General features: G+C 35.8%; 1 protein-coding gene across 50 annotated transcripts in view; it reads left to right on the plus strand.

Annotated features, from left to right (window-relative positions):
- The window catches only part of MLIP (muscular LMNA interacting protein), a 232,125-nt gene that overhangs the window by 145,212 nt on the left and 65,038 nt on the right, over window positions 1-21,875 (plus strand). For 18 of the 50 annotated variants that reach the window (XM_070586268.1, XM_070586275.1, XM_070586292.1 and 15 more), the window contains 4 exons: window positions 2,947-3,012; window positions 3,096-3,179; window positions 3,290-3,349; window positions 12,099-12,143. In XM_070586268.1, coding sequence (XP_070442369.1) covers window positions 2,947-3,012; window positions 3,096-3,179; window positions 3,290-3,349; window positions 12,099-12,143 — 255 coding nt within the window. The remainder of the gene's footprint in view (window positions 1-2,946; window positions 3,013-3,095; window positions 3,180-3,289; window positions 3,350-12,098; window positions 12,144-21,875) is intronic. The other 32 variants (XM_070586258.1, XM_070586279.1, XM_070586286.1 and 29 more) reach the window with 4 other exon arrangements.

A 21,875-nucleotide genomic window follows, 5' to 3' on the forward strand; every position in this document is an offset into this window, starting at 1 on the left:
AAATAAAAAGGCAAAAAATTATATACTAGTAAAATGCTAATCAAATTATTTGGTTAAATCAGGCAAAAGAGATATTAAGAAACAAAGCACTATTGAGGAAAAACACAGTCACTTCAGAAGGATAAAAATTTAATTCAAGAGTAGGGAATATTTCTTCTAATTATGAATCCCTAATAAAATGGCTTCAAATTATGTTGAGCAAAAATTGCTAGGATCACAGGGAGAAATTAACAGACCCACTACAATTCCATGAGATTTTATGATGCAATTCTCAATTACTGATAGAATAAGCATGCAAAACTTCCAGTAAAATTAGAGATGATTTGAACAAAACAATGAATAATCTTGATTTAATAGATGCACACACATATACATACACACATTCAGAAGCCTGTGGACAACAATTAGAAAATAGATATTTTCTTAAGCATAAATTGAATATTTATAAAAACTGACCATGTCTTATGCCATAAATCTCAACTACATAAGAAATTACTATTATGAAGAAGTTCTCTAGCCATAATATAACTAAATTAATAGGCAACTAAAAATTGGAAAAAAATCCTCATATTTTAAAAAATTAAAAAGGAAAACTACTTTTAAATAACCCATGGGTCTAAGAAAGCTTACTGGAAAGTTTTAAAGATGTATTTAGAATTGAATGACAGTGACCATACTACATATCACAGCTTGTGGAATGCAACAAAAGGAATACTTTGAGGAAAAGCAGGATAAATCCAAAAAAATGTAGAAGGTAGGAAATAGTAAAGATATGAACAGAAATTACTGAAATGGATTGTGAGTATGCCAAAGAAGATCAAAGCCAAAAGTTAGTCCAATTAAGAGATTAGAAATTAATAATTCTCTAGAGAAATTGATTTAAAAAAAGTAGGTAGACACAAATAGATCTTAGGAATGATAAAAGACAGGGAAAAGATGGAGACACAGAAGGTTCCTGAGCCTCTCTCCTCCCATGGACACATTGAATGTATAGCTACACATGGAGCAAGCCCTCTGAGAAAAATCTAGAAACTATCTGAGTGACTCCCACACATCGGGTGAATGAGAAAATACTCACATCAAAATGGGTAGGAAAGGCTGTGACACTCCCTGTAAACTCCACCCTTGTCACAGCACCAGGCCATTTGGAGGCAACTCCCAGCTTCTCTCTGAGGAGTGAAGGATTTAGACTGCACATCTAGCGCCCCAACTTTGAAGGCTCCCACCTAGGGGAGTAACTTCTTATTTTAGGGAAAAGTTTTTGAAAGCAAGCACCAATCACAAAGGAAAACATTGAAAAATTTGACCACATTGCAATGGAAACTGTGTATTATCAACAGACATCACCACAATCATGAGAAGGAAAGCCAAGAGTGGGAGAAGACATTTGTACCGCATGTAATTGACAAATACTTTGTTCCCAGAACATGTAAAATTTTCCAACAAATAGACAAAAAACAGACTATCCAACAGAAAAATGAGCAAATATATGAAAGAAAACATAAATAAACATATGAAAGATGCCCAAACTCAAAAATTATGAGGGAAGTGCAATCTAAAACTAAAGAGAGGTATTTCAGGTATATCAGGATATTAATATTTTTTACAGTTGGAAAACAAGAACTCTCATTCATTGATATTATGAGCATGAAATTGTACAATTGTTTTAAAGAACAATTTGACAATACTTGATAAACTTGACTATCTTCTATTATGCTATTGTGCAGCTACTTTAGTCTTACTACGAGCACGTGTATAAAGAAACATGTACATGGGTGATAGTTGTTACCGTTTACAATAGTGAAAATAGGGTGCGCCCTAAATATCCAGCAATAGAAGAAGGTATCCGTTTTGTTGTGGAATATTCAAACAATGGGACAGTATGTGGCAGTGAAGGGAGAGAATAAATAACTATAGGGAAAAAGTAACAATAAAGGCGGAAGGAAACTTTTGGAGGTGATGGATATGTTCGTGGCATAGATTGTGGAGATGCTTTCATGGATGTATACTTATTTCTAAGATCATCAGTTGTACACATTACATAGTTGCAGGTTTCTGTATGTCAAATGTAACTTGATAAAGTGGTTTAAAAAAAACAACCAAAACCGAAAAAAAAATAAGTTCCAGAAGCATGCATTATGCTTACATAAAACTAGAAGAATTGTGAAAAATAAGCTTATGTATTGTTTAGTGATGTATACATATGTTAATATGTTTAGAAGAACTGAGGACATACATATAATGATAAAAACAAAATTAATGGGAGTGGTTACTTTTCATGTGGAAGGAGAACAAGGAAGCAGTGAGGAGTACACATTGGTTTCTATTTTTTTTATAATACTTTGCTCTTTATTCTCAACGGAGTGTGTAAATGTACAGGATTATTTTATTTTCTTCATTTATACAGCTGAAACATATCACAATAAATAAAAAGTATGTTTCAAAATAGTTAAATGTCATTTGAGGTCAAGTTTGATGAATAAGGTAGCCAAGACTTCTTTGGATATAAATGATTAAAAAGGAGGCAAGATTTTGTGTGTGTGCGTGCGTGTTTCTTATAACCTGGTCCTGAAGCATTTTCTCAAAAGTAGTTTTGTAATATTTTCAGAAATGGCTATATCCTCATTATTTCTGTGCATAGTTTACCAAGGTGTCTTCTTTGAAGAGGACAAGGCTCATCTGGATGTATGAGACATCCAAATTTGTATGTTTGAAAACTCAGCCTCCTTTCCTTATTCCAACACCTTGTATTGGAGACATTAATTCCAGAGGAGAAACTGGACAAGTGTGGAAAATGCCTCCACGTTGGAGAATAGCACATCAAATCATTCAAAGATTTTTTTCTTGGAAATATTGAGATAGACAGGGCTCTCTTTGAAGAGACTTTTCTATTACATTTATATTTGACTAAAAGCCTCACATGAGAACTATTTCATTTATCACTAGGCACTAGATGAACCAGCCAAGACTGACAGTGTCTTCAAGGACAAAACATTAGACCCACCTCTGGAGGTAATGACTTCAGATTACCCCTGCTTTTGACACGCAACCCCGAAACTCATTTCTAACTCAGTACCTGGTTTCAATTCTTCCAGTTCTGTTCCCCTGCACAGCTCAGGCAGCAAACTGAAGAGCTCTGTGCTACCATTGATAAGGTCTTACAGGATTCCTTGTCTATGGTAATGCCTTAGACTAGAATGTGCAATTCAAACATTTGCTTGGCTTCTCTTCATTTCTCTCTACTTGAGTATGGGGCATCACAGGCTTGTCCTTTTTTTTTATTTTCCAGCATTCTTCTGATTCTCCTTCAAGTTCCCTACAGACATTGTTGGGTTCTGACACAATCAAAGTATGTATGTATTTCATATGATTTACTGAACCGTAAGGCCTACCAGATCAATGATTTTTAAACTGCAGGTCGAGGTCTAATAACGAATTGGGAAATTAATTTAGTGGATAGCAACCAGTATTTTTGTTGTTGTTGTAAGCAGACAGCATTTTAAAAATAGAATGGTAAGAATGTAAGACATCAGACTCTATTCCAAATAGTGAGTAGGTGTTGTTGATATTTGTTTCAGTTTGTTTACATGTACATGTTTAAATATGTGTGTACAGGCTGCAAAGTCAAATCTATGTCTGACTGTGGGTCAAGTTCTAAACAATTTGAAAGCCAATGTACTAGACTATGTTGTTATATTTTGGCATTTTAAGGAGCTGTATGGAATTGCATGTAGAATTTGTGGCTTAATATCGTCTTAAACCTCAGCCTCAGTACTCACGTAATTTACAGAAGTGGAGAATGAAGTCGACTAAAGTCACATTAGTCTCAGAGCTTTTGCACAGGTATTTTTTCTGGAATTTTTTTCTTTTGGTTGACTGAATTAATTTCATTGTTTTTTGACTCAGAGGCACAGAAAACTGGATATTTTAGATTGTTAGAGTATTACTAAAGCATGAATTGTTGTAACTGAATTTTAAACATTTACTTCTTATAGTGTAGCCATTTTCATTTGTTGGAATAAAATACTACATTTCTCCAAAATATATTTTTGAACACAGGACGGATGTACTTCTCCACATTTCAAAATGGTTGTGGTTTTTCCTTTATAGATAATTGTTAGGGTTTTTTTGTCAGCCTTATTTCCTCTCTTAGAATTAGTATAAATACTTTTTGCTTGTTCTTTTAAAAAAATTGGACATTGTGTGTAGGAAGTTGGTTTTAAATGTACAGAATTGCTTATGACTAGAAGAGTATTCCTAATTTTCAATTGTAACACTATAGACAAATATCCATTAATAATGACATAGAAACCCAGTAACCAATCACTGTCAGTATTAAGAAGTTATATTTTAGTAGAGAGGACCTACAAATCGATAATAGTAGTTTCTGTGTGTGTAATCTATTTTGTTGTATATTCTTTGTCTTTTAAGTTAAAAATACAAAACTTTGTTTGATTTGCCAAAGAGATACTCTATAAATTCTAAGATATATTTTTCTTATTTTATTTGTTGAACATATAAAAATATATTATATTAAATATAATAGGAATAGGATTTAAGAAGTAATATGTGAATAATAATCAAAATTATTGATTTAACAAATATTTGATGCGTATAGTGTTAAAAATGCATTATTCTAGGCCACTAAATTTAAGGCAGTTATTTCATTCAATCAATATTTATTCAGTGCCTACTGTGGGCTTGGCACTGTGAGGCACGAGGGAGATAATGGTGAGCACGCCGGAGTAACCTAAGAGGCGCACGACAGATGCAGTGGCCAGAAAGTAGAATTCACCTGAAAGCAAAGAGGGAAAGAAGCCAGCCGTTGAAAGAGGAGGGACAGTAGCCTTCAGGCAGAGAAGGAAGCATGTGCAAATTTCCCGAGGCAGGAAAACACTTAGTGTATATGAAGATGAAAGCCAGAGTGGTCGTAGTAGCGTGAGCCCGGGGTGAACCGTCTAAACTGAGGTTGAGAAGGTGGGCTGGAGACAGTGATTTAGATACTTATAAGCCATGGCATGAGTTTTGGATTCCAAGGAAATGGGAAGATGTAAAATATTGGGGGGTGGCATGAATAATATGAAACTATCGAAAAAGATCATGATGGCTGCTGTGAGGAGGCTGCTGAGGTCGGAGGGGCAGTCAGTGATGGTGGCCTGGATAGGGTAGCTTCAGGGGAGCTAGAGAGAAGCATGTGGGTTTGAGAGAGACATGTCAGGCTTGCTGGGAGTTTGGATGTGAGTGATGAAGGAGAGAAGAATCATGGATTCATGGATGAGCTCCAGGTCTCTGCCTTGAGCATAGTCAACTGTGAAGGAGGGGCAGTGCAATGGAGGGAAGAGGGTTATGTTAGCTTTGGACAGGACGAGTTTGAGGTGTGTATTAAGGAGGCCTGAAACCTGTGGGTCTGGAGCTGGTAGGAAAGATCTGAGGATGACCAGCACATTGATGTACAGGGCTCTCGATGTGTACAGGAGCGCCCTGTACAGAGCTCCAAAGAACAAAACGTTGTAGGTCCAATAAAGAAGGGTGAGTGGGAGCCAGCAAAGGAGAATGAGAGGTCCATTGTGGTAAGAGGAAAATCTGAGCACTGTGATATCATGGAAGCTACGAGAGGCGAGTGTTTAAGAAAATAAAATAGTGGTGCTTGCTGCCAAGAGGAAGAGAAAGATAAAGCTAGAGAAGGGTTTATTGGATTTGACTTACGTATTTTGAACCTATATTGTTGTTGCTTATGTGTTGATGTTCCTTCTCATCTTTTGATTTTCATAACCTTTAATAACATATATAATCCTTTTGCACCTAAGATTGTTCTTTTTACTCTAGTATGAAAATAGTGTCCTTATATAAGTAATATATATATGTAATTTTTAATTCATGTTTTCTTAGATATATTTTTATTACTTTTTTCTATTAATTTTTAAATATTTTCTATTACTTTATTTTTCTATTACTTTTTTACTATTTTCTATTACTTTACTTTTTATCTTTTTGTATCCACTTGTCTAATTTTTTTCAGGACAACATATTTCTGGATATCACTTTTATATTCTATCTGAGATTTTGTTTATCTGGGACCTTAAGCCATTTATAATTACTGTAATTCTTGTTATCTTAGGACTAATTTCTGTTATCTTATTTTAGATTTTCTATTTAAAATGTTTTCTTTTTTGCTTTTCCTGCTTTCCTTTGGATATTTTGACATTGACTGGTTTGAAAACTTTGAAAATTTTACTTTATATTTTTGTTACTTTTTGTAGTTACACATAAATTATTAAAGACAATAATTATGTTTATTTTCCTATCAATTTTAAAGCTTACAAATATCTTTTTACAAAATTAGGTAAGTACTATAGCACTTTTCACTTTCCACTTCTTTTTAATCAAGATATGTATATATAGAGACCCCTCCATATATATACATATATGCAGACATAATTTGTTAGTAGTTTTTGGACTTTTATGTCTGAATTTTTATGCTTATATTTTTCTTGATCTCTTCTTTGTTTAGACACTTATTCTTTATTTAGATCCTTATTTCTCCCACATTCGTAGCTTTCTCTTGGATTTATTTTTCTTCTTTTGGAATCTTGCTGAAAATTGTATTAAACAAGATCTTTTGTGGTGGTTTTATGGCTATGTTCCTGAGAATATCTTTATTTGGCCCTTTTATTTAAATTATAGTTTTGCTGGGCGTAAAATTACAGGTCCTTGAGCTTCAACACATTTTTCCCCCCAGGATCATCTTCTTCAACAACATACTTGCGAAGTATTTTGTCAGCATGATATTTCCTCCTGCGCTATAGACTGTTCATTTCCAGAGTGGCTCTGTAATCTTTTGGGATTCTATCTGTATCTATGATGTTACTGATTTTTCCTATAACATGTCTAGATGTGCATTGTTTTTTCTCTTATGCGTCTGTAGCGATACTCTCTGTGACCTTTCATTCGAAGTCCTCAATATTTTCTTCCCCTTACATTCGGGATAATTTTTAATCATTATTTTTTCGAACATTTCTTTCCTCCTGGGACTCTCATACTCATTTTGTCACCTTTGCTTCTGTGTTCCATCTCTCTTAATCTTTATATCTTTTTTCTATCTGTTGCTTCCTAATTCCTTCAAGAGGATTTCTTGATCTGATATTCCAGTTCAAGAATTTGTTCAGTATCCCGCCTGTTCTCCAATCCCCATGTTAAGTTCTTTATTGTAGCTTATATAGTTTTTTTTAAAGTCGAGTTTATGAGTTATAATTTACCCACTGTAAAAGTCGCCCTTGTAGTGTACAGTTCAATGAGTTTTGACAAAGCAGTTGTGTAACCACCACCACATCCAAGATGCAAAACACTTCCATCAAATGAAAAAGTTCCATTGTGCTCCTTTGCATATATCCCTCCCTCCAACCCAGGTTACGGACAACTGCTGCTCTTTTCTCTGTCCTTACACTTTTGCCTTTTCAAGAATGTCAGATAAATAGAATCACACAGTATGCAGTCTTTAGAGTCTGACTTTTCATACTTAGTAGAAGGCGGTTGAGATTCATCCATATTTTTGCATGTATAAATAGTTCATTTCTTTTTGTTGCTGAGTAGTATTCCATCGTGTGGTTGTACCATACTTTATTTACCAGTTGTTGGACATTTGGGTTATTTCTAATTTGGGGCTATTGCTAACAGAGCTGCTAAGAACATTTGTAAACAAGACTTTGTACAGACATATGCTTTCATTTCTCTTGGGTAAATACCTAGGAGTGCAGTGGCTGAACCATTGTTTTCCTTTACAGTATTTACATTTTTCGGGTGTCTTTCTCTTTTTCCGTGGAAAATCAAAGTTCTCTGGGCATATCCTCAGAATGTAGAAAATCCATAATATCAACCATTTCCCTCTTGCTGCTTCTCCTCCACCCTGGTGACACTGACCCCCACTTTGGCCACCCTGTACCTGTGCTTATGGCACTCTACACTCCTCTTTTCCTATAGCTGTCCCAGTTGTCATCGCCAAGGAAGGGATCAGGAAAGGGACTCACCAGAAGCTGGCAAGTTGTGTAAACCTATAGTTAACTGTTCCTTTCTCTCCACCAGGCTGAAGGACCACCTTGATATGATCCTCATAGATATTTCTTTTCACCATCCTTAACTTTTATTCCCTACACTACCCCTTTGCTCTCCTTATCTTTGATGTTGAAAAGTGCTGTGAGGTGAGAAAGCAGAGGCAGAGGACGTAAAAGAAACAAACAAAAACAGCTACTTTGACATCTTGGGCTAAGAAGATGGAAATTGGGTCATAGTGAGGTCAAGGAAGAATTTTTGTCTGCTTTTTAAAGCTGAAAATAACAAGAACAAGTTGATATGTTAGTGAGGTTGATTCAGTGAGAAGGAGGTACTGACTATACATAAGAAAAAGAGATCCTGAAGGACAAAATTCCTTTAGAAGAGCATAGAACCTAAAGCCTAATTCAAATGAGTATCCTTTGCTACAAAGTTGGAAATGTCCTCTACTGTAACAGACCAGAAAATAGAGGAAATGAGAGGTGCAGATGCAAGTGTGGTCATAGATTGATGGTGGGAAAATGAAGAAATTTATAGTTAATATCTTTATTTGTTTCATAGCTAACACCTGTCAGTGAAGAAAATTTTAAGGTTATTAATGAGATTAAAGACGGATGGTATGATGGGGAAGAATGACAAAAATTTGTATTCTACTTTCAGTTATTCTTCTCCCATTCCCTCTTTAATCCCTTCCATTCAGGCTTTAGATGGCACCATACTGTGCAAACCGCTTTGTCCAAGGTTCCTGAAGTCCTCCCCATTACTGTACGCTCAATCCTGACCTGAGCTGACATCTCAACAGAATTGGAGACAGGCGATAGCTCCCTCCTCTTTGATACACATTCCTCTAGTGCCTTCCAGGACATCATGCTCTCTCAGTGTTTCTCCTACCTCACTGGTCATTATTATTTCTTAGTCTCCTTTGCTGGTCCATCCTCTTCTTCCCAGAATATCAGTATTGGGGTGTTCTAGGGCTCAGTCCTTAGGCTTCTCATTTCTCTCTCTTTTCATTCCTTTGGTGTTCTCACCCAGTCTCATGTTTTGAAAACTGAGAATATGTGGACAACTCTCAAATTTATATCTCTAGTCCAGGATTCTCTTCCAGACTCAAGTCTCCCAGCTACCTACTCGTCATTTCCATTTAGATTTCTAATAAATATCTCAAAAATGAAACCTAGATCTCTTCTCATAAAGACTATTCCATATCCTGCCTTCCCATCTCCATTGATAGAATTCCAGCCTTTCATTTACTCAAGGCCAGAAACTTTGGTGTCACATTTTATTCCTCTCTTTCTCTCACATTCAACATCTCTTCTGTTAGAAATCCTGTTGCTATAGATTGAGAATATATATGGAATATACTATGTCATTGCTTCTGTGCTACTGAGCCATCATCATGTTTTGCGGGATAGTACAATAGCCTTTTCTCTATATCCTTGCTTCACTATAATGCATTCTGAATACATCAAACAGAGAGATCCTTTTAAAGCGTAATCAGATTATGATCCTCCTCTGCTTAAAACCAGCAGTGCTAGGGCCATCCCGGTGGTGTAGTGGTTAAATTTGAGTGCTCTGCTTTGGTGGACTGGGGTTTGCAGGTTCGGATCTTGGGTGCGGACCTATACACTGCTCATCAAGCCATGCTGTGGCAGCATCCCATATACAAAATAGAGGAAGATTGGCCCAGATGTTGGCTCAGGGACAATCTTCCTCAAACAAAAAGAGGAGGATTGGCAACAGATGTTAGCTCAGGGCCAATCTTCTTCACCAAAAACAAAAACAGCAACAACAACAAAACAAAACCAGCAGTGTCTACACGTGTCCATTGGATATAAGCCAAAGTCCTTATCAGCTCCTGGAAGGGCTCTTTGATCTGGCCTCCCAACTCTTCTGTGAGCTGCTCTCCTTCTCTCTCCTTTCCTCACTCCACTCCAGCCCTGCTCACCTCCTTGGTGGGCCTTGAATGTGCCAGACATACTCCTGCCTTAACACAGTTAGTTCTTTTTCAAATCAGTTCTAACATTTTTTTATAGTATCTAGTTCCCTGTAAAAATTTGCAAGCTTATTTTTTATCTTAAAAAATATGGTGGAGTATGGTTGTTTTTCAGTCTGGTTCTAAGAAAGCACATTTCTGGATTTTCTATGGGTCTTTTTTGGTTGTTTATTTTTGCTGCCCATTCTCATTCACATTGTCTTACTGCTTTGTGTATCTGACTCTGATTGTGTGTTGGATATTCTACTTGAAAATTTATTTATAGAACTCATTTGAGGCCTCAGATGGCATTATCATGCTATAAAGAGCCTTTTCTTTGCTTCTGTCAGACACCAGGAACACTAGAAAAGAAGGATTGCTTTAATTTAATCTAAGGTTTTGAGATGATTTTTTTTCTAAACAATCATTCTTAGATGATTTGAGACTAGGCTAAAGACCATGTGAGGTCTTCTGGATCACTCCTAGTCCTGGAGCTCAATCTATTCTTGGCGGGTCCTGGACTCTGACTTGTATCTTCCTATATCTCTGAGACTCTCAAAAAGTTTGGATTAGCTTTGCAGACATCCTCAGGGTAAAAGCAGGTCTCAAAGGCTTGACTCCTCTCTTCGGATTCCCAACCTCTCCTGATCTTGCCCTCAAATTCTTCACTCTCTTATTAGCTCATCAATCTTTTTAATAAGATATTTTCCAATATTTTGTTCAACTTTTATATTGTCTATTATGGAAAGGTTGCCTTGAGTTCTCTAGCCATCATTCTTAGAGGTGAAAATTGACCGTAGGAACTTTGTACTTGTACCATCTTGTTGGAATGCTCTTTATCTAGATATCCACTAGTCAACTCCCTCACTTCCTTCAAATTGTTGGTCAAATGTCACCTTTGTACACTGACCATCCTATTTAAAATTGGAAGCCCTCAGCACTCTTGACCTCCCTAGTCTTCAAATTATTTCTACTCTTCCTTTTCATTGCATTTACCACCTTCTAACTTATGATGCAATTTACTTATTTATTATTTTGTTGTTTATTTTCTCTCCTGCTGCATGGAAGCTCCACAAGGGCAGGGCATCTTTGTCTCTTTTTTTCACTGATAAGTTTGAAGGGTGTAGAATAGTTCCTGGCACACTTTAGATGCATAATAAATATTTGTTAAATAGATGAATGAATCAAATAGCCATCTCATCTCAGAAAGTGGGAAAATGGGCCTACAAGAGAAAGATTGGGGGCTTACCAAGCAGTATTGAATGTCCATTTGAAGCTGATAATCATGAATTTATAATGAAATCAATTAGCTTGGTTGAGAGAGTATCCCCAGCAATGTTTTGCTTTTTAGGTACAAGTTTAGAGGAGATGGATGATAAAGTCCATTCAGGGTAGTTTTTTTGTTTTTGATTTTTTTTTTCAGGTAAGTTTGTCACAAGGAGAGAGGGAGGCAAGAGAAATTAAGATACGAAAATGACTGAGAATATGAAATATACATAAGCTGAGGTAATAAAGGCAGAATAAAGCTGGTAAGGGTCAATGATTCTGAAGTCTCAGTGAGGCTGAAGAAATGTTGCATTGAGGATATATGAGAAATGAAGCTGGTACATAGGAGGTAGAGTTCTGAGAGTAGGATGTTAGAAATTGAAATTTCAGAGGTTTTCCATTTTATTTGTGAAGGCAACGTCTAGAAATAGTCCTGGGAGTGGATAATTGAAATGGAATGGATGAGAATATCTTTGGAGCTGAACAGCTCAAAGAATTGAGAGAAGAGAGAGTTCTATGTGAATTTTTAAATAGCCAAAGATCATATAAGGAAGTGTTATGATCCACAAATGAACATTACCAGTAAATAAGGGAAAATTTACCAGACAGTTGATAGATAACAGCAATGAAATGAACATTAAAGTGATATATTTTAATGGAATAATTTTCAGAGGAACAAAGTATTTTGTATAGAAAAGAGGGAGTAATGGTTAGAAAGTCTTAATAGGAAATAAGGTGAACACATCTCAGAAGTTGAGTCTTTTAGTATTTTCTTGACTACTTCAGTAGTATAATTATTTTTATTTTCATACAGACACCTACAACTCTTCCACGAGCAGCTGGTCGAGAAACCAAATATGTAAGTCCTTTCATAATTATATATACTACTTTTTTTAATGGGTACATATGTATGCTTTGGAGGAAACTCAATTATACAGTCATTTAAATTGAATTAGTTGATTGTTTCATAAGTGGAAAGGCGTAGGATAGTATGATCAACCCAGACGCAGAAAATCAGGTTATGTCAGGTAAGTTTATTGAATAAATTCCTTCCTAAGTGAAGTCTAGTTTCGTTAGTTTGGCTAAATAAAACAGAACTCCAACACCTGCTTTCTGTCTTCCTAATTATCGAAGGTTAGATGACATTTTCGTTTCTATAATGGTTTTTTGTGCTTATTATACAAAAGTCAACTCATATACTTGAAGCATTGATTTGTCCATTTCCAACAGGATTGTCAGTTTAGTTGATTTTGACTAGTTTGTTGCTTTCTGGCATTTAAATTATCGAATAAACCAATTTCCACTTGTGAGAAAAAATAGATTAATAGTGGATATGTGATACAGACTTACACTTAATTCAGTTAATTACAGAGAGCTGCTTCTGAATGTCCTAGACACACACACGCAGAGCCCTACCCAATTCCTCCTCTTTGTTCACCTAATAATCCATCGTGTGACCAACTTGGGCATCTGAACAAATATATTTTAGTAGAAACAAGATTATCTCCTAAGCAAGTGTTTAGTTTTTGGTTTAAAACAAACCAGTAAACTATTCCTTTTAGATTGTACTTCATATTTTCTAATATGCAGTTTTCATCATCAACATCATCATCATCAAGAGTAGATAATTATTCAATGTATATTTTGTGACATACCTTCTTTGCAATTTATACATTTCTGCCTTCCTTTGAATCTCCCTAAGACAAATAATAAACTGGGTGAAATTACTGATTTTATCGCATTCAGGAAATGATGTTTAGAGGGTATGGGTAGGAATAGTGCTTAGAGCATTTCCTAGAAGCTTTCACTGTTATCTTTTGTTATTATTGGAAGCCATTTGGAATCATACTTAAAAGAGTGGAGGCATTTACGAGGCTATGTTCAAGTTTACATGATAGTCTTGCTGCTTGCTAACTATCTGATCCTGGAAAATCGCTTAGCCTCTCTGTGCCTTAGTTTTCATATATAAATTGAGATACTAATGACCTTCTTATTTGATTGATGTAAGATTTATACTGGTTAATGTATGAAAAGTCCTCAGTATAGTCTTGAAACACTGGACTCACTCAATAAGTGACAGTTCTTCCTTTTCTTCTTCCTGCTTTTCCCTTCATCCCTGCTTCCTCCCTTTTCTTCCTGCCTGTCTTGGGAAGACTAGAAGCACCATGATTTAGCTGAGTTCCTTGATTCTTCAGTTGGTTACAAGAAAAGAAAGTGCCATGAAGATATTTCTCTAATTCTTGTGACTAATACATTCTATAAGAGCCAGACCCAATAAGAAGTAGCTAGAAATTTTTGCTTTCTCACCTTTCTACCTTTCAGCAAAGTGCCTCTGAGTTAGACTCATTTATAATAAGGTGCAGATGGCTGAAGCCTCCTCCTACCCCTCCCTGGGGGCAGTTAATTTGATAGCAATTGGAACCATTCTGGAGGGACTGCTTCAGTCTCCATAGTTAGAGGTTATTTCAAATTATTCTTCAATCAGTTATCAGACTTAATTAAAGTAGGTTAACATTTGCTCCAAACTTTGTGAAAGCATTTGAGTCATTCAAAGTTAACACTGAGTCATCAAACAGATTTAGTATAGACTTGAACAAATATAAACTCTGATTCAGATAAGATTCTTGACTTTAATTAAATTTGGTTTCTTGAGTGAGAAGCTTTGTTTTTTTGCTTTCTCTAACAACAGGACATTTGAATTGTTGTTTGTGAGCCCTCAAATATATGCATGCTGTTTGGAAGACTATAAGGGATAATTTTATGGTGGAAGGTAAAAACCAGTTCTTTGATGCCAACTCATGGATATGTCACATTTGTAAATACTGAGCTGCGGTTGTGACATTTACTAAGTGATATCTGATATGTTAATTTTGAGGAGAAAAAATGAAATTTTAGAGCAGAATTGTGCCTTAGCTATAAGCCTTGATCTTATGTGAAAATTCTGTCTTAGATACAATATATTATGATTTTTAAAAAATAATGGCATTGTACTGTTTTCTTCTAGAAATTCCAATGTTCACATTGGCTAAGCTGCAGGATGCTTCACACTGTGTTAAACAGCTTTCACTCAATTAATTACTTAATCTCTTAGTATGTTTTTCTCTCTTTCTCTCCATGGAGACTCAAGAGCACATCTGAGAAGTCTACAGACGTTAGCATTTCAGTACTCCACCATCTCTCTTCAAAAGTTTGAAGAAAGTAGGCATCTTGATACTGTGTGCCTGCTGGAGCTCAGTATGTCATTGACTTTGTAGAGGTTCTTAGATTACATTCAAAAGCAGGGATCATGTAGTTTACCAACTCCTGCCCCTACAGTGGAATACAGGGAAGTCTTAAATTAGAGGCAAGAAAAAAAAATTGTTACACTTGAGGATATCCTTAACATATTACCACAGATCCCTCAGAATCTCTATTTCTGGGGGCTCTTTAAAAGTATAGTATAGAATCTATGAATCATGACTAGCAGGAAATGTAGTCAGTATTTTCTAGCTTTATTATTCAATTTTACACTTTTGTTCATTGATTTGACAAATATTTATTGAGTGTCTGCCATGTCCCCATACTCATGAGGAGTCACTGGGGTAAGAGGTGTGAACACAACATCAAGGTCTCTATTTCTGAAGCATATGATAGGAGAGACAGGGAGCAATTAAAATATTAAACAAACAAGATACCTTCTTGTAGAAACTAGAGGAGAGCTGGCAAGAGAATTGATTGATGTTAAAACAAACTTACAGTGTTGCTAGTTTTCAATGTATCAGTACATCCATTGGATTTCCAATTTTCCTAGGGTGACTAGAATGGCCTAATTAAATAACAAGAAATTGTATGACTAATTCCCCCCCTTTTTTTTTCCTGAGGAAAACTTGCCCTGAACCAACATCTGTTGCCAAGTTTCTTCTTTTTTCCTTGAGGAAGATTAGCCCTGAGCTAACACCTGTGCCAGTCTTCCTCTATTTTGTGTGTGGGTCGCCACCACAGCGTAGCTGACAAGTGGTGTGGGTTTACACCCAGGATCTGAACTTGTGAACTTGAGATGCTGAAGTGAAGCATGCCAAACTTCACCACCATGCCACAGGGCTGGCCCCTGACTATATTCTTCTTTTTGGGGCCTTTGTTGAAAGGCTTACTTTTCTCCATTAAACAAAAAAAGAAAAGAAAAATCAATGTGAAACAATTAGTTTCCTTTTCTTATTCTTTATTGCGTACTTGTTACATTTCACACAGTCTCTCTTTTAGGATGAGCCAAGTGCAATAAATGTATCATCAGTTCAGACTAAAGTCAAGGTTTTCTTCAATTCATAGCGTACTTGAATTGCAGGTTATTTTATAGCAATTTAATTGATGTTCTCTTAACTGTAATAGAATTTAAACTAGGCTAACAATATGTTGAGTAATAGTAATCTCAGATCACGTGCAGGGTTGGTTATATTAACTTATTATCAATATTTCACTTCGTTGTTTTTAACAGATGCCAAATTTAACAATAATAATCAATAATGTTTCGAGTTCTTACCTTGCAAAGGAGGTTTAACTATCCCATTTAACCTTACACCAATCCTATAAAGTGAGTATTATTATTGTTACAAAGTCTCCATCTTGCAGAGGAGGACACCCACTCAGAAGTCGTAGAGCAGGCGAAACCCAAGCTAGGTCTTTCTCATGTCAAAGCCTCTGCCATTAAAACTTGTGTGTGCTAACAGAAGCTGGGAATAGTCTGTCTTCATTAAATATTTTATTGAGGAGTATTTAAACTCTAAGTCTAAATTATTTCTTCATGCCTAATAACCTTCAGTCTAAACTTTGAATGAATAATTTCATATTGGGTGGCAACATCTAAAATGATAATGTTTTACTATATTTCTAATGTTTTAAATCACTTCCTTATATGTAAATTAACTCATAATTTATCAGATAATGTATGTGGTTGTTTCTCATCACACTCATTTTTAAAGAGTTTTTTTTCCCCTATGTAGAGGAATGAATTTTCTGTTTACATTTCTATTTCATTCTGTTTTCATTCTATCATCTTCAGAGAGAAATGTCATTTTTTCTTTGCATTACGCTTGTCTTTGTAAATATTCATTATTTTTCATTAACTACTATCAGTTTAAATTCATTTCATTCATGTAATTCAAAACCATAGTATGTTTCCTTAACAAAGAGAAACCTCAGAAAATAGGGCAAGTATTTAGACCTATTACTAATTTGTCAAAAAGTCCTTATTTGGAATCACATTCTATTGATAACAACTAGTTTCATAAACTCTCAACATTTCACGAGTTACTTTCAAGTGCCAGAGAAATAACAGAGACAGGCTTATTGAATATTATGTAGTACACAGATAAGATCTCTTTTTAATGAGCATGAGGGACAGAAAAATGTCATTACAATGGAAGCATATTGCTTTCAAAATATCACAGCATATTAAAAAATGTGTCAAACTTTATTAAGAATATTCCCCACTATATATACAGATACTCAGATAAAGGTCATCGTCTCCAATTTAGCCAGCTCACACACTTGCCTTGTTGCTATGCTCGCAAATGTTGCCATGCTGAAGGGTTTCAGAGGCGATGTGCATTAATGTAGTCATAGATCTTGAAATAAGAGGTGACTTCAATCCAATCCACTTAAATCCAGACCTGTGTCCAGATCTGCTTCCATAGGATGTGACCAGAGATTTGATAAGTTACGGGAAGAGTTGTGAACAATTCAAGCAAGAACTTCCATTCCACCGATTACTATCTTTCTTTTTCATTGTTCAGAAATATTTCCAAGGTATGCCCCTGTGAAAGTTGAGAATGGAAGACAATTATCTGAGTTCTGCTAAATGAGGAGGAAGGGAAGAAACTTAATGAGACACCTTTATACCTTATATCCTTCTCATCATTTTAGACTTCACCAAACATGAAGGTGCCGTATTTCAGCCAAACTTCCCCTTGATCTGATCCTTTATTTCCTCGTTTGTACATATAAACTATGGCTGTCACTGGTCACTATGCCCACTTATTCTGACTACCAATTATGTTCATGACAAGATGGAATCATTGTTCCCTAGCTTAAAGAGTCAAACTTTTTAAATACCTCCAAATCTACTTTTTATATTTAGGTCTTTGGGGGATATATTACTAACTTGTCTAAAATGGCTTTTAATGAGATATTCATACAGAGTAAAGGTCTAGAGAGAGAATAAACAGTGTGAAGCAAGCAAGAATGATGCCTCATAATATATCACCATGGCCTTGGTGCCTAACCTCTTACCACTGGCCTCGTTCTTTTGAATAGTGCCTTACGTGCAAATCCCAGAAACACCCCCTAGGTCAAGGGTAAGACAGTATCTTAGCATTTTATGATTATTTATTTCCTCAATGCCAAGCTCAGCACTCAATAATTATTAGGTGCTCAGTTAATATTTTAGATTTTTGTCTTTCTGCCTATCTGTAGATCAGTCTAGCCTGGGAGCAATCATGTAATTAGTTCACATATTATCACTAATTAGAGTTCTTTGATCCTTGAGAAAAGAAACCTCGGGATAATTAGAGTCAACAGAGAAAAGGTGGAAGAGAGACATTTTAATGATGTGAAACCAGATGTTATATGCAGGTGGGAGGGACGTGACTGCTGAAAGGAGGAAAGCATGCCTGAAGTGGAAGTGCAGAATGCAGAAGGCGAAAGCAACTGTTCAACACTTTTTATTGGATGCAACTCGATTTGGTCCCAATCCCCCAAGTGGGTGTCTGCTACATGATGCCAGCCCAAAGGACATGTGTCAGGAATGGGGAAAAACTACAGATTGCAAGGAAAAGCAGCTCTAGACGATGACTAAGAAGTGTGGTTGTGCTTTATGTGCCTCTGCATCAAGTCTTTGGAAGAGGAAAATGGTTTCTCCAAAGCTGGCTTGGCACAAGCGGTGGCCTTGTGTAGTAGCTTATTTTTCAGTGGATTTCAAATCCTCCTTTCTTTTTTCAGTCTTTGACTCTTTTACTTTCCATGTAACCTAACTCTTTAATAGATGTTCTCTGAAGTAAGAAATTTTGACTTTTACAAGTTTTTGACTGCTCTGTTAGTTTTTAAGTTTTTTATATGATAATATACTAGTTAAAATGCCCCCACTCTCTCTGACTTTTCTTTCTTTTGTCATTAAAATGATGCCAAAGTCTGTGGAATATTGATTATGGGATTTTGTTTTAGAAAGAGCCACTCTTACACTCACGCTCATCTGTAATGTTGTTCTTCAGTTAAGATCAATGTGGATAGATGTGAATGACTAAAAACTTTAGTGTTCAAATCCAATATCAAGTTCGTTTTTATGTATCTCAAATTGCTTCTCTACTTTAATCTCATTGACCAGTTGGCAGTTGTTCAAATACAGTAACCTCCTCGCATCACTCACTGCTCCAATCTCAGCTCACCAATCTTCTCTCACTTTTTGGAAAATAATTGCTACAATATTAATAAGACAACTATAGCTACGGCATTTAAGCATCAGTGTTAACCCGTATGAGCAAGCACAGAGAGGCTTCTTAAAGGGTTTATATGACTGGGTTGGTTGAAAGAATCTGGTTATTTTCATAATACACATGAGCCAATGTTCCTTTTCTTTGGTAATGCAAGTCTGCAATGGCTTCATAAATATCGACTCCACATGAGGTTTAGCATTGAATTTTGTTCCTTCTCTGGGAATAGTTTCTCCTAATAGTGATATGAAGACCATTATATTAAATGAAATAAAAATGTGCTGAGTATGTCTGAAGCATCTTATTGTTTTGTCATAATTCCCACTGAAGGAATGTAGGGGCTGTATGGAGACTGGATACAAGCATATTTGAGTTTTCCCCTAATTTAACTATTATATTTTCTTGAGCATTTTATCTTTTTTTCCTATAATAATTTGGTATTTAGCACAATAAATTGTGCAAATACTTTGTTTTTCATGTGTAACCTCTTCTTTCCTGTAATTATTGAGATAAAAATCTAAGTATGCTTTTTGTTTCCATGAAGGTACATTTAATTCAACATATTTCATAGAAGCTTTTAATTTAACTTAGGGAATTCATAGAGAATTCTCTCCTTATCACAATAAGGAAAATTCAGTGAAGGGGGAAAAACCTAGGATTTTAAAGACATCATTCTTATGCATATTACGTCATAAGGTTAAAAATGAAACCCTAGGTGAACTGAAAAATCACTGTGATGGACATTCTGAAGGGCAATTTTCTGCAGCACGGAATAGCCATAAACCTCAGTGCACACCAGCAAGGTCCACAGCAATTAGAGCTGGGGAGCGCTTAGCCAGGACACCCTGCGGCCGTCGAGCCACCAGGAAGGACAGCAAGCAGTGCAGGCCTTGTGAGGAATGAAATAACTCAAAGAGCGGAAAACAAACAATGTGGGACACAGTGTGAGAAGGACTGCGGGGGCCTCGTCATTATGCTTGGTGACTCACACTCCTATATACTTGGCAATGCCATAAGAACCACTGAGCTTTCAGTTTTCAGTTATTGTTCATCTCTCAGAGAGTAAAACCGATATTGGCAAATTCATAATAAACCCTGAAAATATTTTCAATTTCCAAAAAATAGGAATATTTTAGGAACACAACTTTATCATATTTTAGCCACATATATTTATAATTGTGCATCTGTATGTTGACCACTTCCCATCAAAGTTGAAGGCTGAGCTGATGTGGAAGCTCAGCCTCCTATTTAAATGCATAAATGCTTGGTAAAGCATAAGTATTAAAAATATATATGTAACTCAACCTAAAAGAAAGAAAGAGAAACTTCTGAGTGCAGGAAATGAAATGGGAGCTCCAAGGGGGAGTGTTGAGGAGAAATTAAAGCTCTGGTGGAACTTAGGGACATCAGAACATCGATGCTTGCAGCCAGGAGCTTCGATTTTAACTTTCACTGTATAATAAGTCTAAGACCTATAAATGAGTCTGTTGTGTCCATTCAGGAGCCTAGAGGGCCACAGTGGTTGTGATGCATGGGATAGAGAAAACATAAATCCTTCCACTATCTCCACCCTACACTCTTGGGTGGTAAATGAGTCAAGCATGAGAAAATGGGTTCTAAACCTGTGAAACTTGAAGATGTGGGGATCTGCCATCCTGAGGTTTGGAAATATTAGGATGATGAAACAAAATAGAAACTGATCCAGAACCTGTGAAACTCCTCAGGCCCCCACAAGGGCAAGTGTGAAATGTATTGTAGGAATGTTTTCCCGACTCAGGGCTTCTCAGACACCTACAGAAATCATCACCAAAGTTACCCTGACTGAAGATGAGCTCAAAATCAAAAGTAAAAAGCCATAAAATGAATAAAGAACATCGTGGGGGAGAGGCTGGAGGGAGATTCAACAGGAAATTTAGCAATGAGAGATTATAAAAAAATCTGGAATGAATTTTTAAATATATTAAAAATGTTGAAATAGTTAAGAGTTATATCATAAAAAGGATTTGAAAAAGAATCAAAAGGAACTTCTCTAAGTTAAAAATAAAGTGATTAAAATATAAAATTCAGTTACTATGTTAAATGTATTAATATACAGTTGAAGAAAAATTAGTTGTCAGGCTTATATGTGCAGACCATCCAGAATACAGCATAAAAAGGTAAAAAATATAAAATAGAATTTTTATAGATATGGAGGATGGATTGAGAGGACTCAACATATGTTTAGTAGAAGCTCCATAAGAAGAGATTAGATATAATGGGAGAAAGGCAACATTTGAAGAGATATTCAGGGAGGATTTTCCAGAAGGAAAGAATGATACTCATACTCAAGACTATACCAAGTCCCAAAATAGGATACATAAGAAGAAATCCACCCTCAGGAACCTCATAGTGAAATGAGAGAATGTCATGGAGAAACGCCTTTAACACTAACCGCATGTGAAGACAGATGATTCATCAAGTTATGACATTTAGACTGACAGCGGTAACAGAAACCAGAGCCAGGGGACAGTATCTTCAAACTGCTGAGAGATAATACCTGTTACCCTGGAATTCTGTGTCCAGGTGAACTCTCATTCAAGAATGAGAACAAAATAAAAACATGTCAGACAAAGTGCAAGATAGTAAGTTCTGAAGAAACAACCAAAGCATTTACTTCAGCAAGAAGGAAACTAAAGCCAGAAGAAAGGAGTGCCATTCAGGAACCAAGGGTGAAGAAACAATAGTAGTCTCCTCTTTAATTTAGAACAGTTTTAAAAACCGAATCATTTTCTTTCCCAAATCATGAAAGCAATTTTTTAATATAAGGATGATTTAAGAAAAAATCTATTATTTGTTTCATTTTGCTGTAAATGTAAATAACCAACAATGCTGGTACGTTTAAGTAAAATATGGAGTATACAGAGAATGAAATACTATGTCGTCTTGCAGAATTTTTGATGTCTTGTGATAGTGCTTATGTTAAGATGTTACGGAAGAGCAATGTATAAAACATCATGTTCACTGTTATGTGAGCTGAATAAAAATGCATAGGAAAAATATTGTAAGGCATTGTACCAAAAATGTTGAAAATCATTTTTTGATGCTTAATGATATTTTTCCCTTTACTTTATACTTTTAAAAATCCTACAATA

Source organism: Equus przewalskii, chromosome 19 (assembly GCF_037783145.1).
Source record: "Equus przewalskii isolate Varuska chromosome 19, EquPr2, whole genome shotgun sequence".
Classification (NCBI taxonomy): Eukaryota; Metazoa; Chordata; class Mammalia; order Perissodactyla; family Equidae; genus Equus; species Equus przewalskii.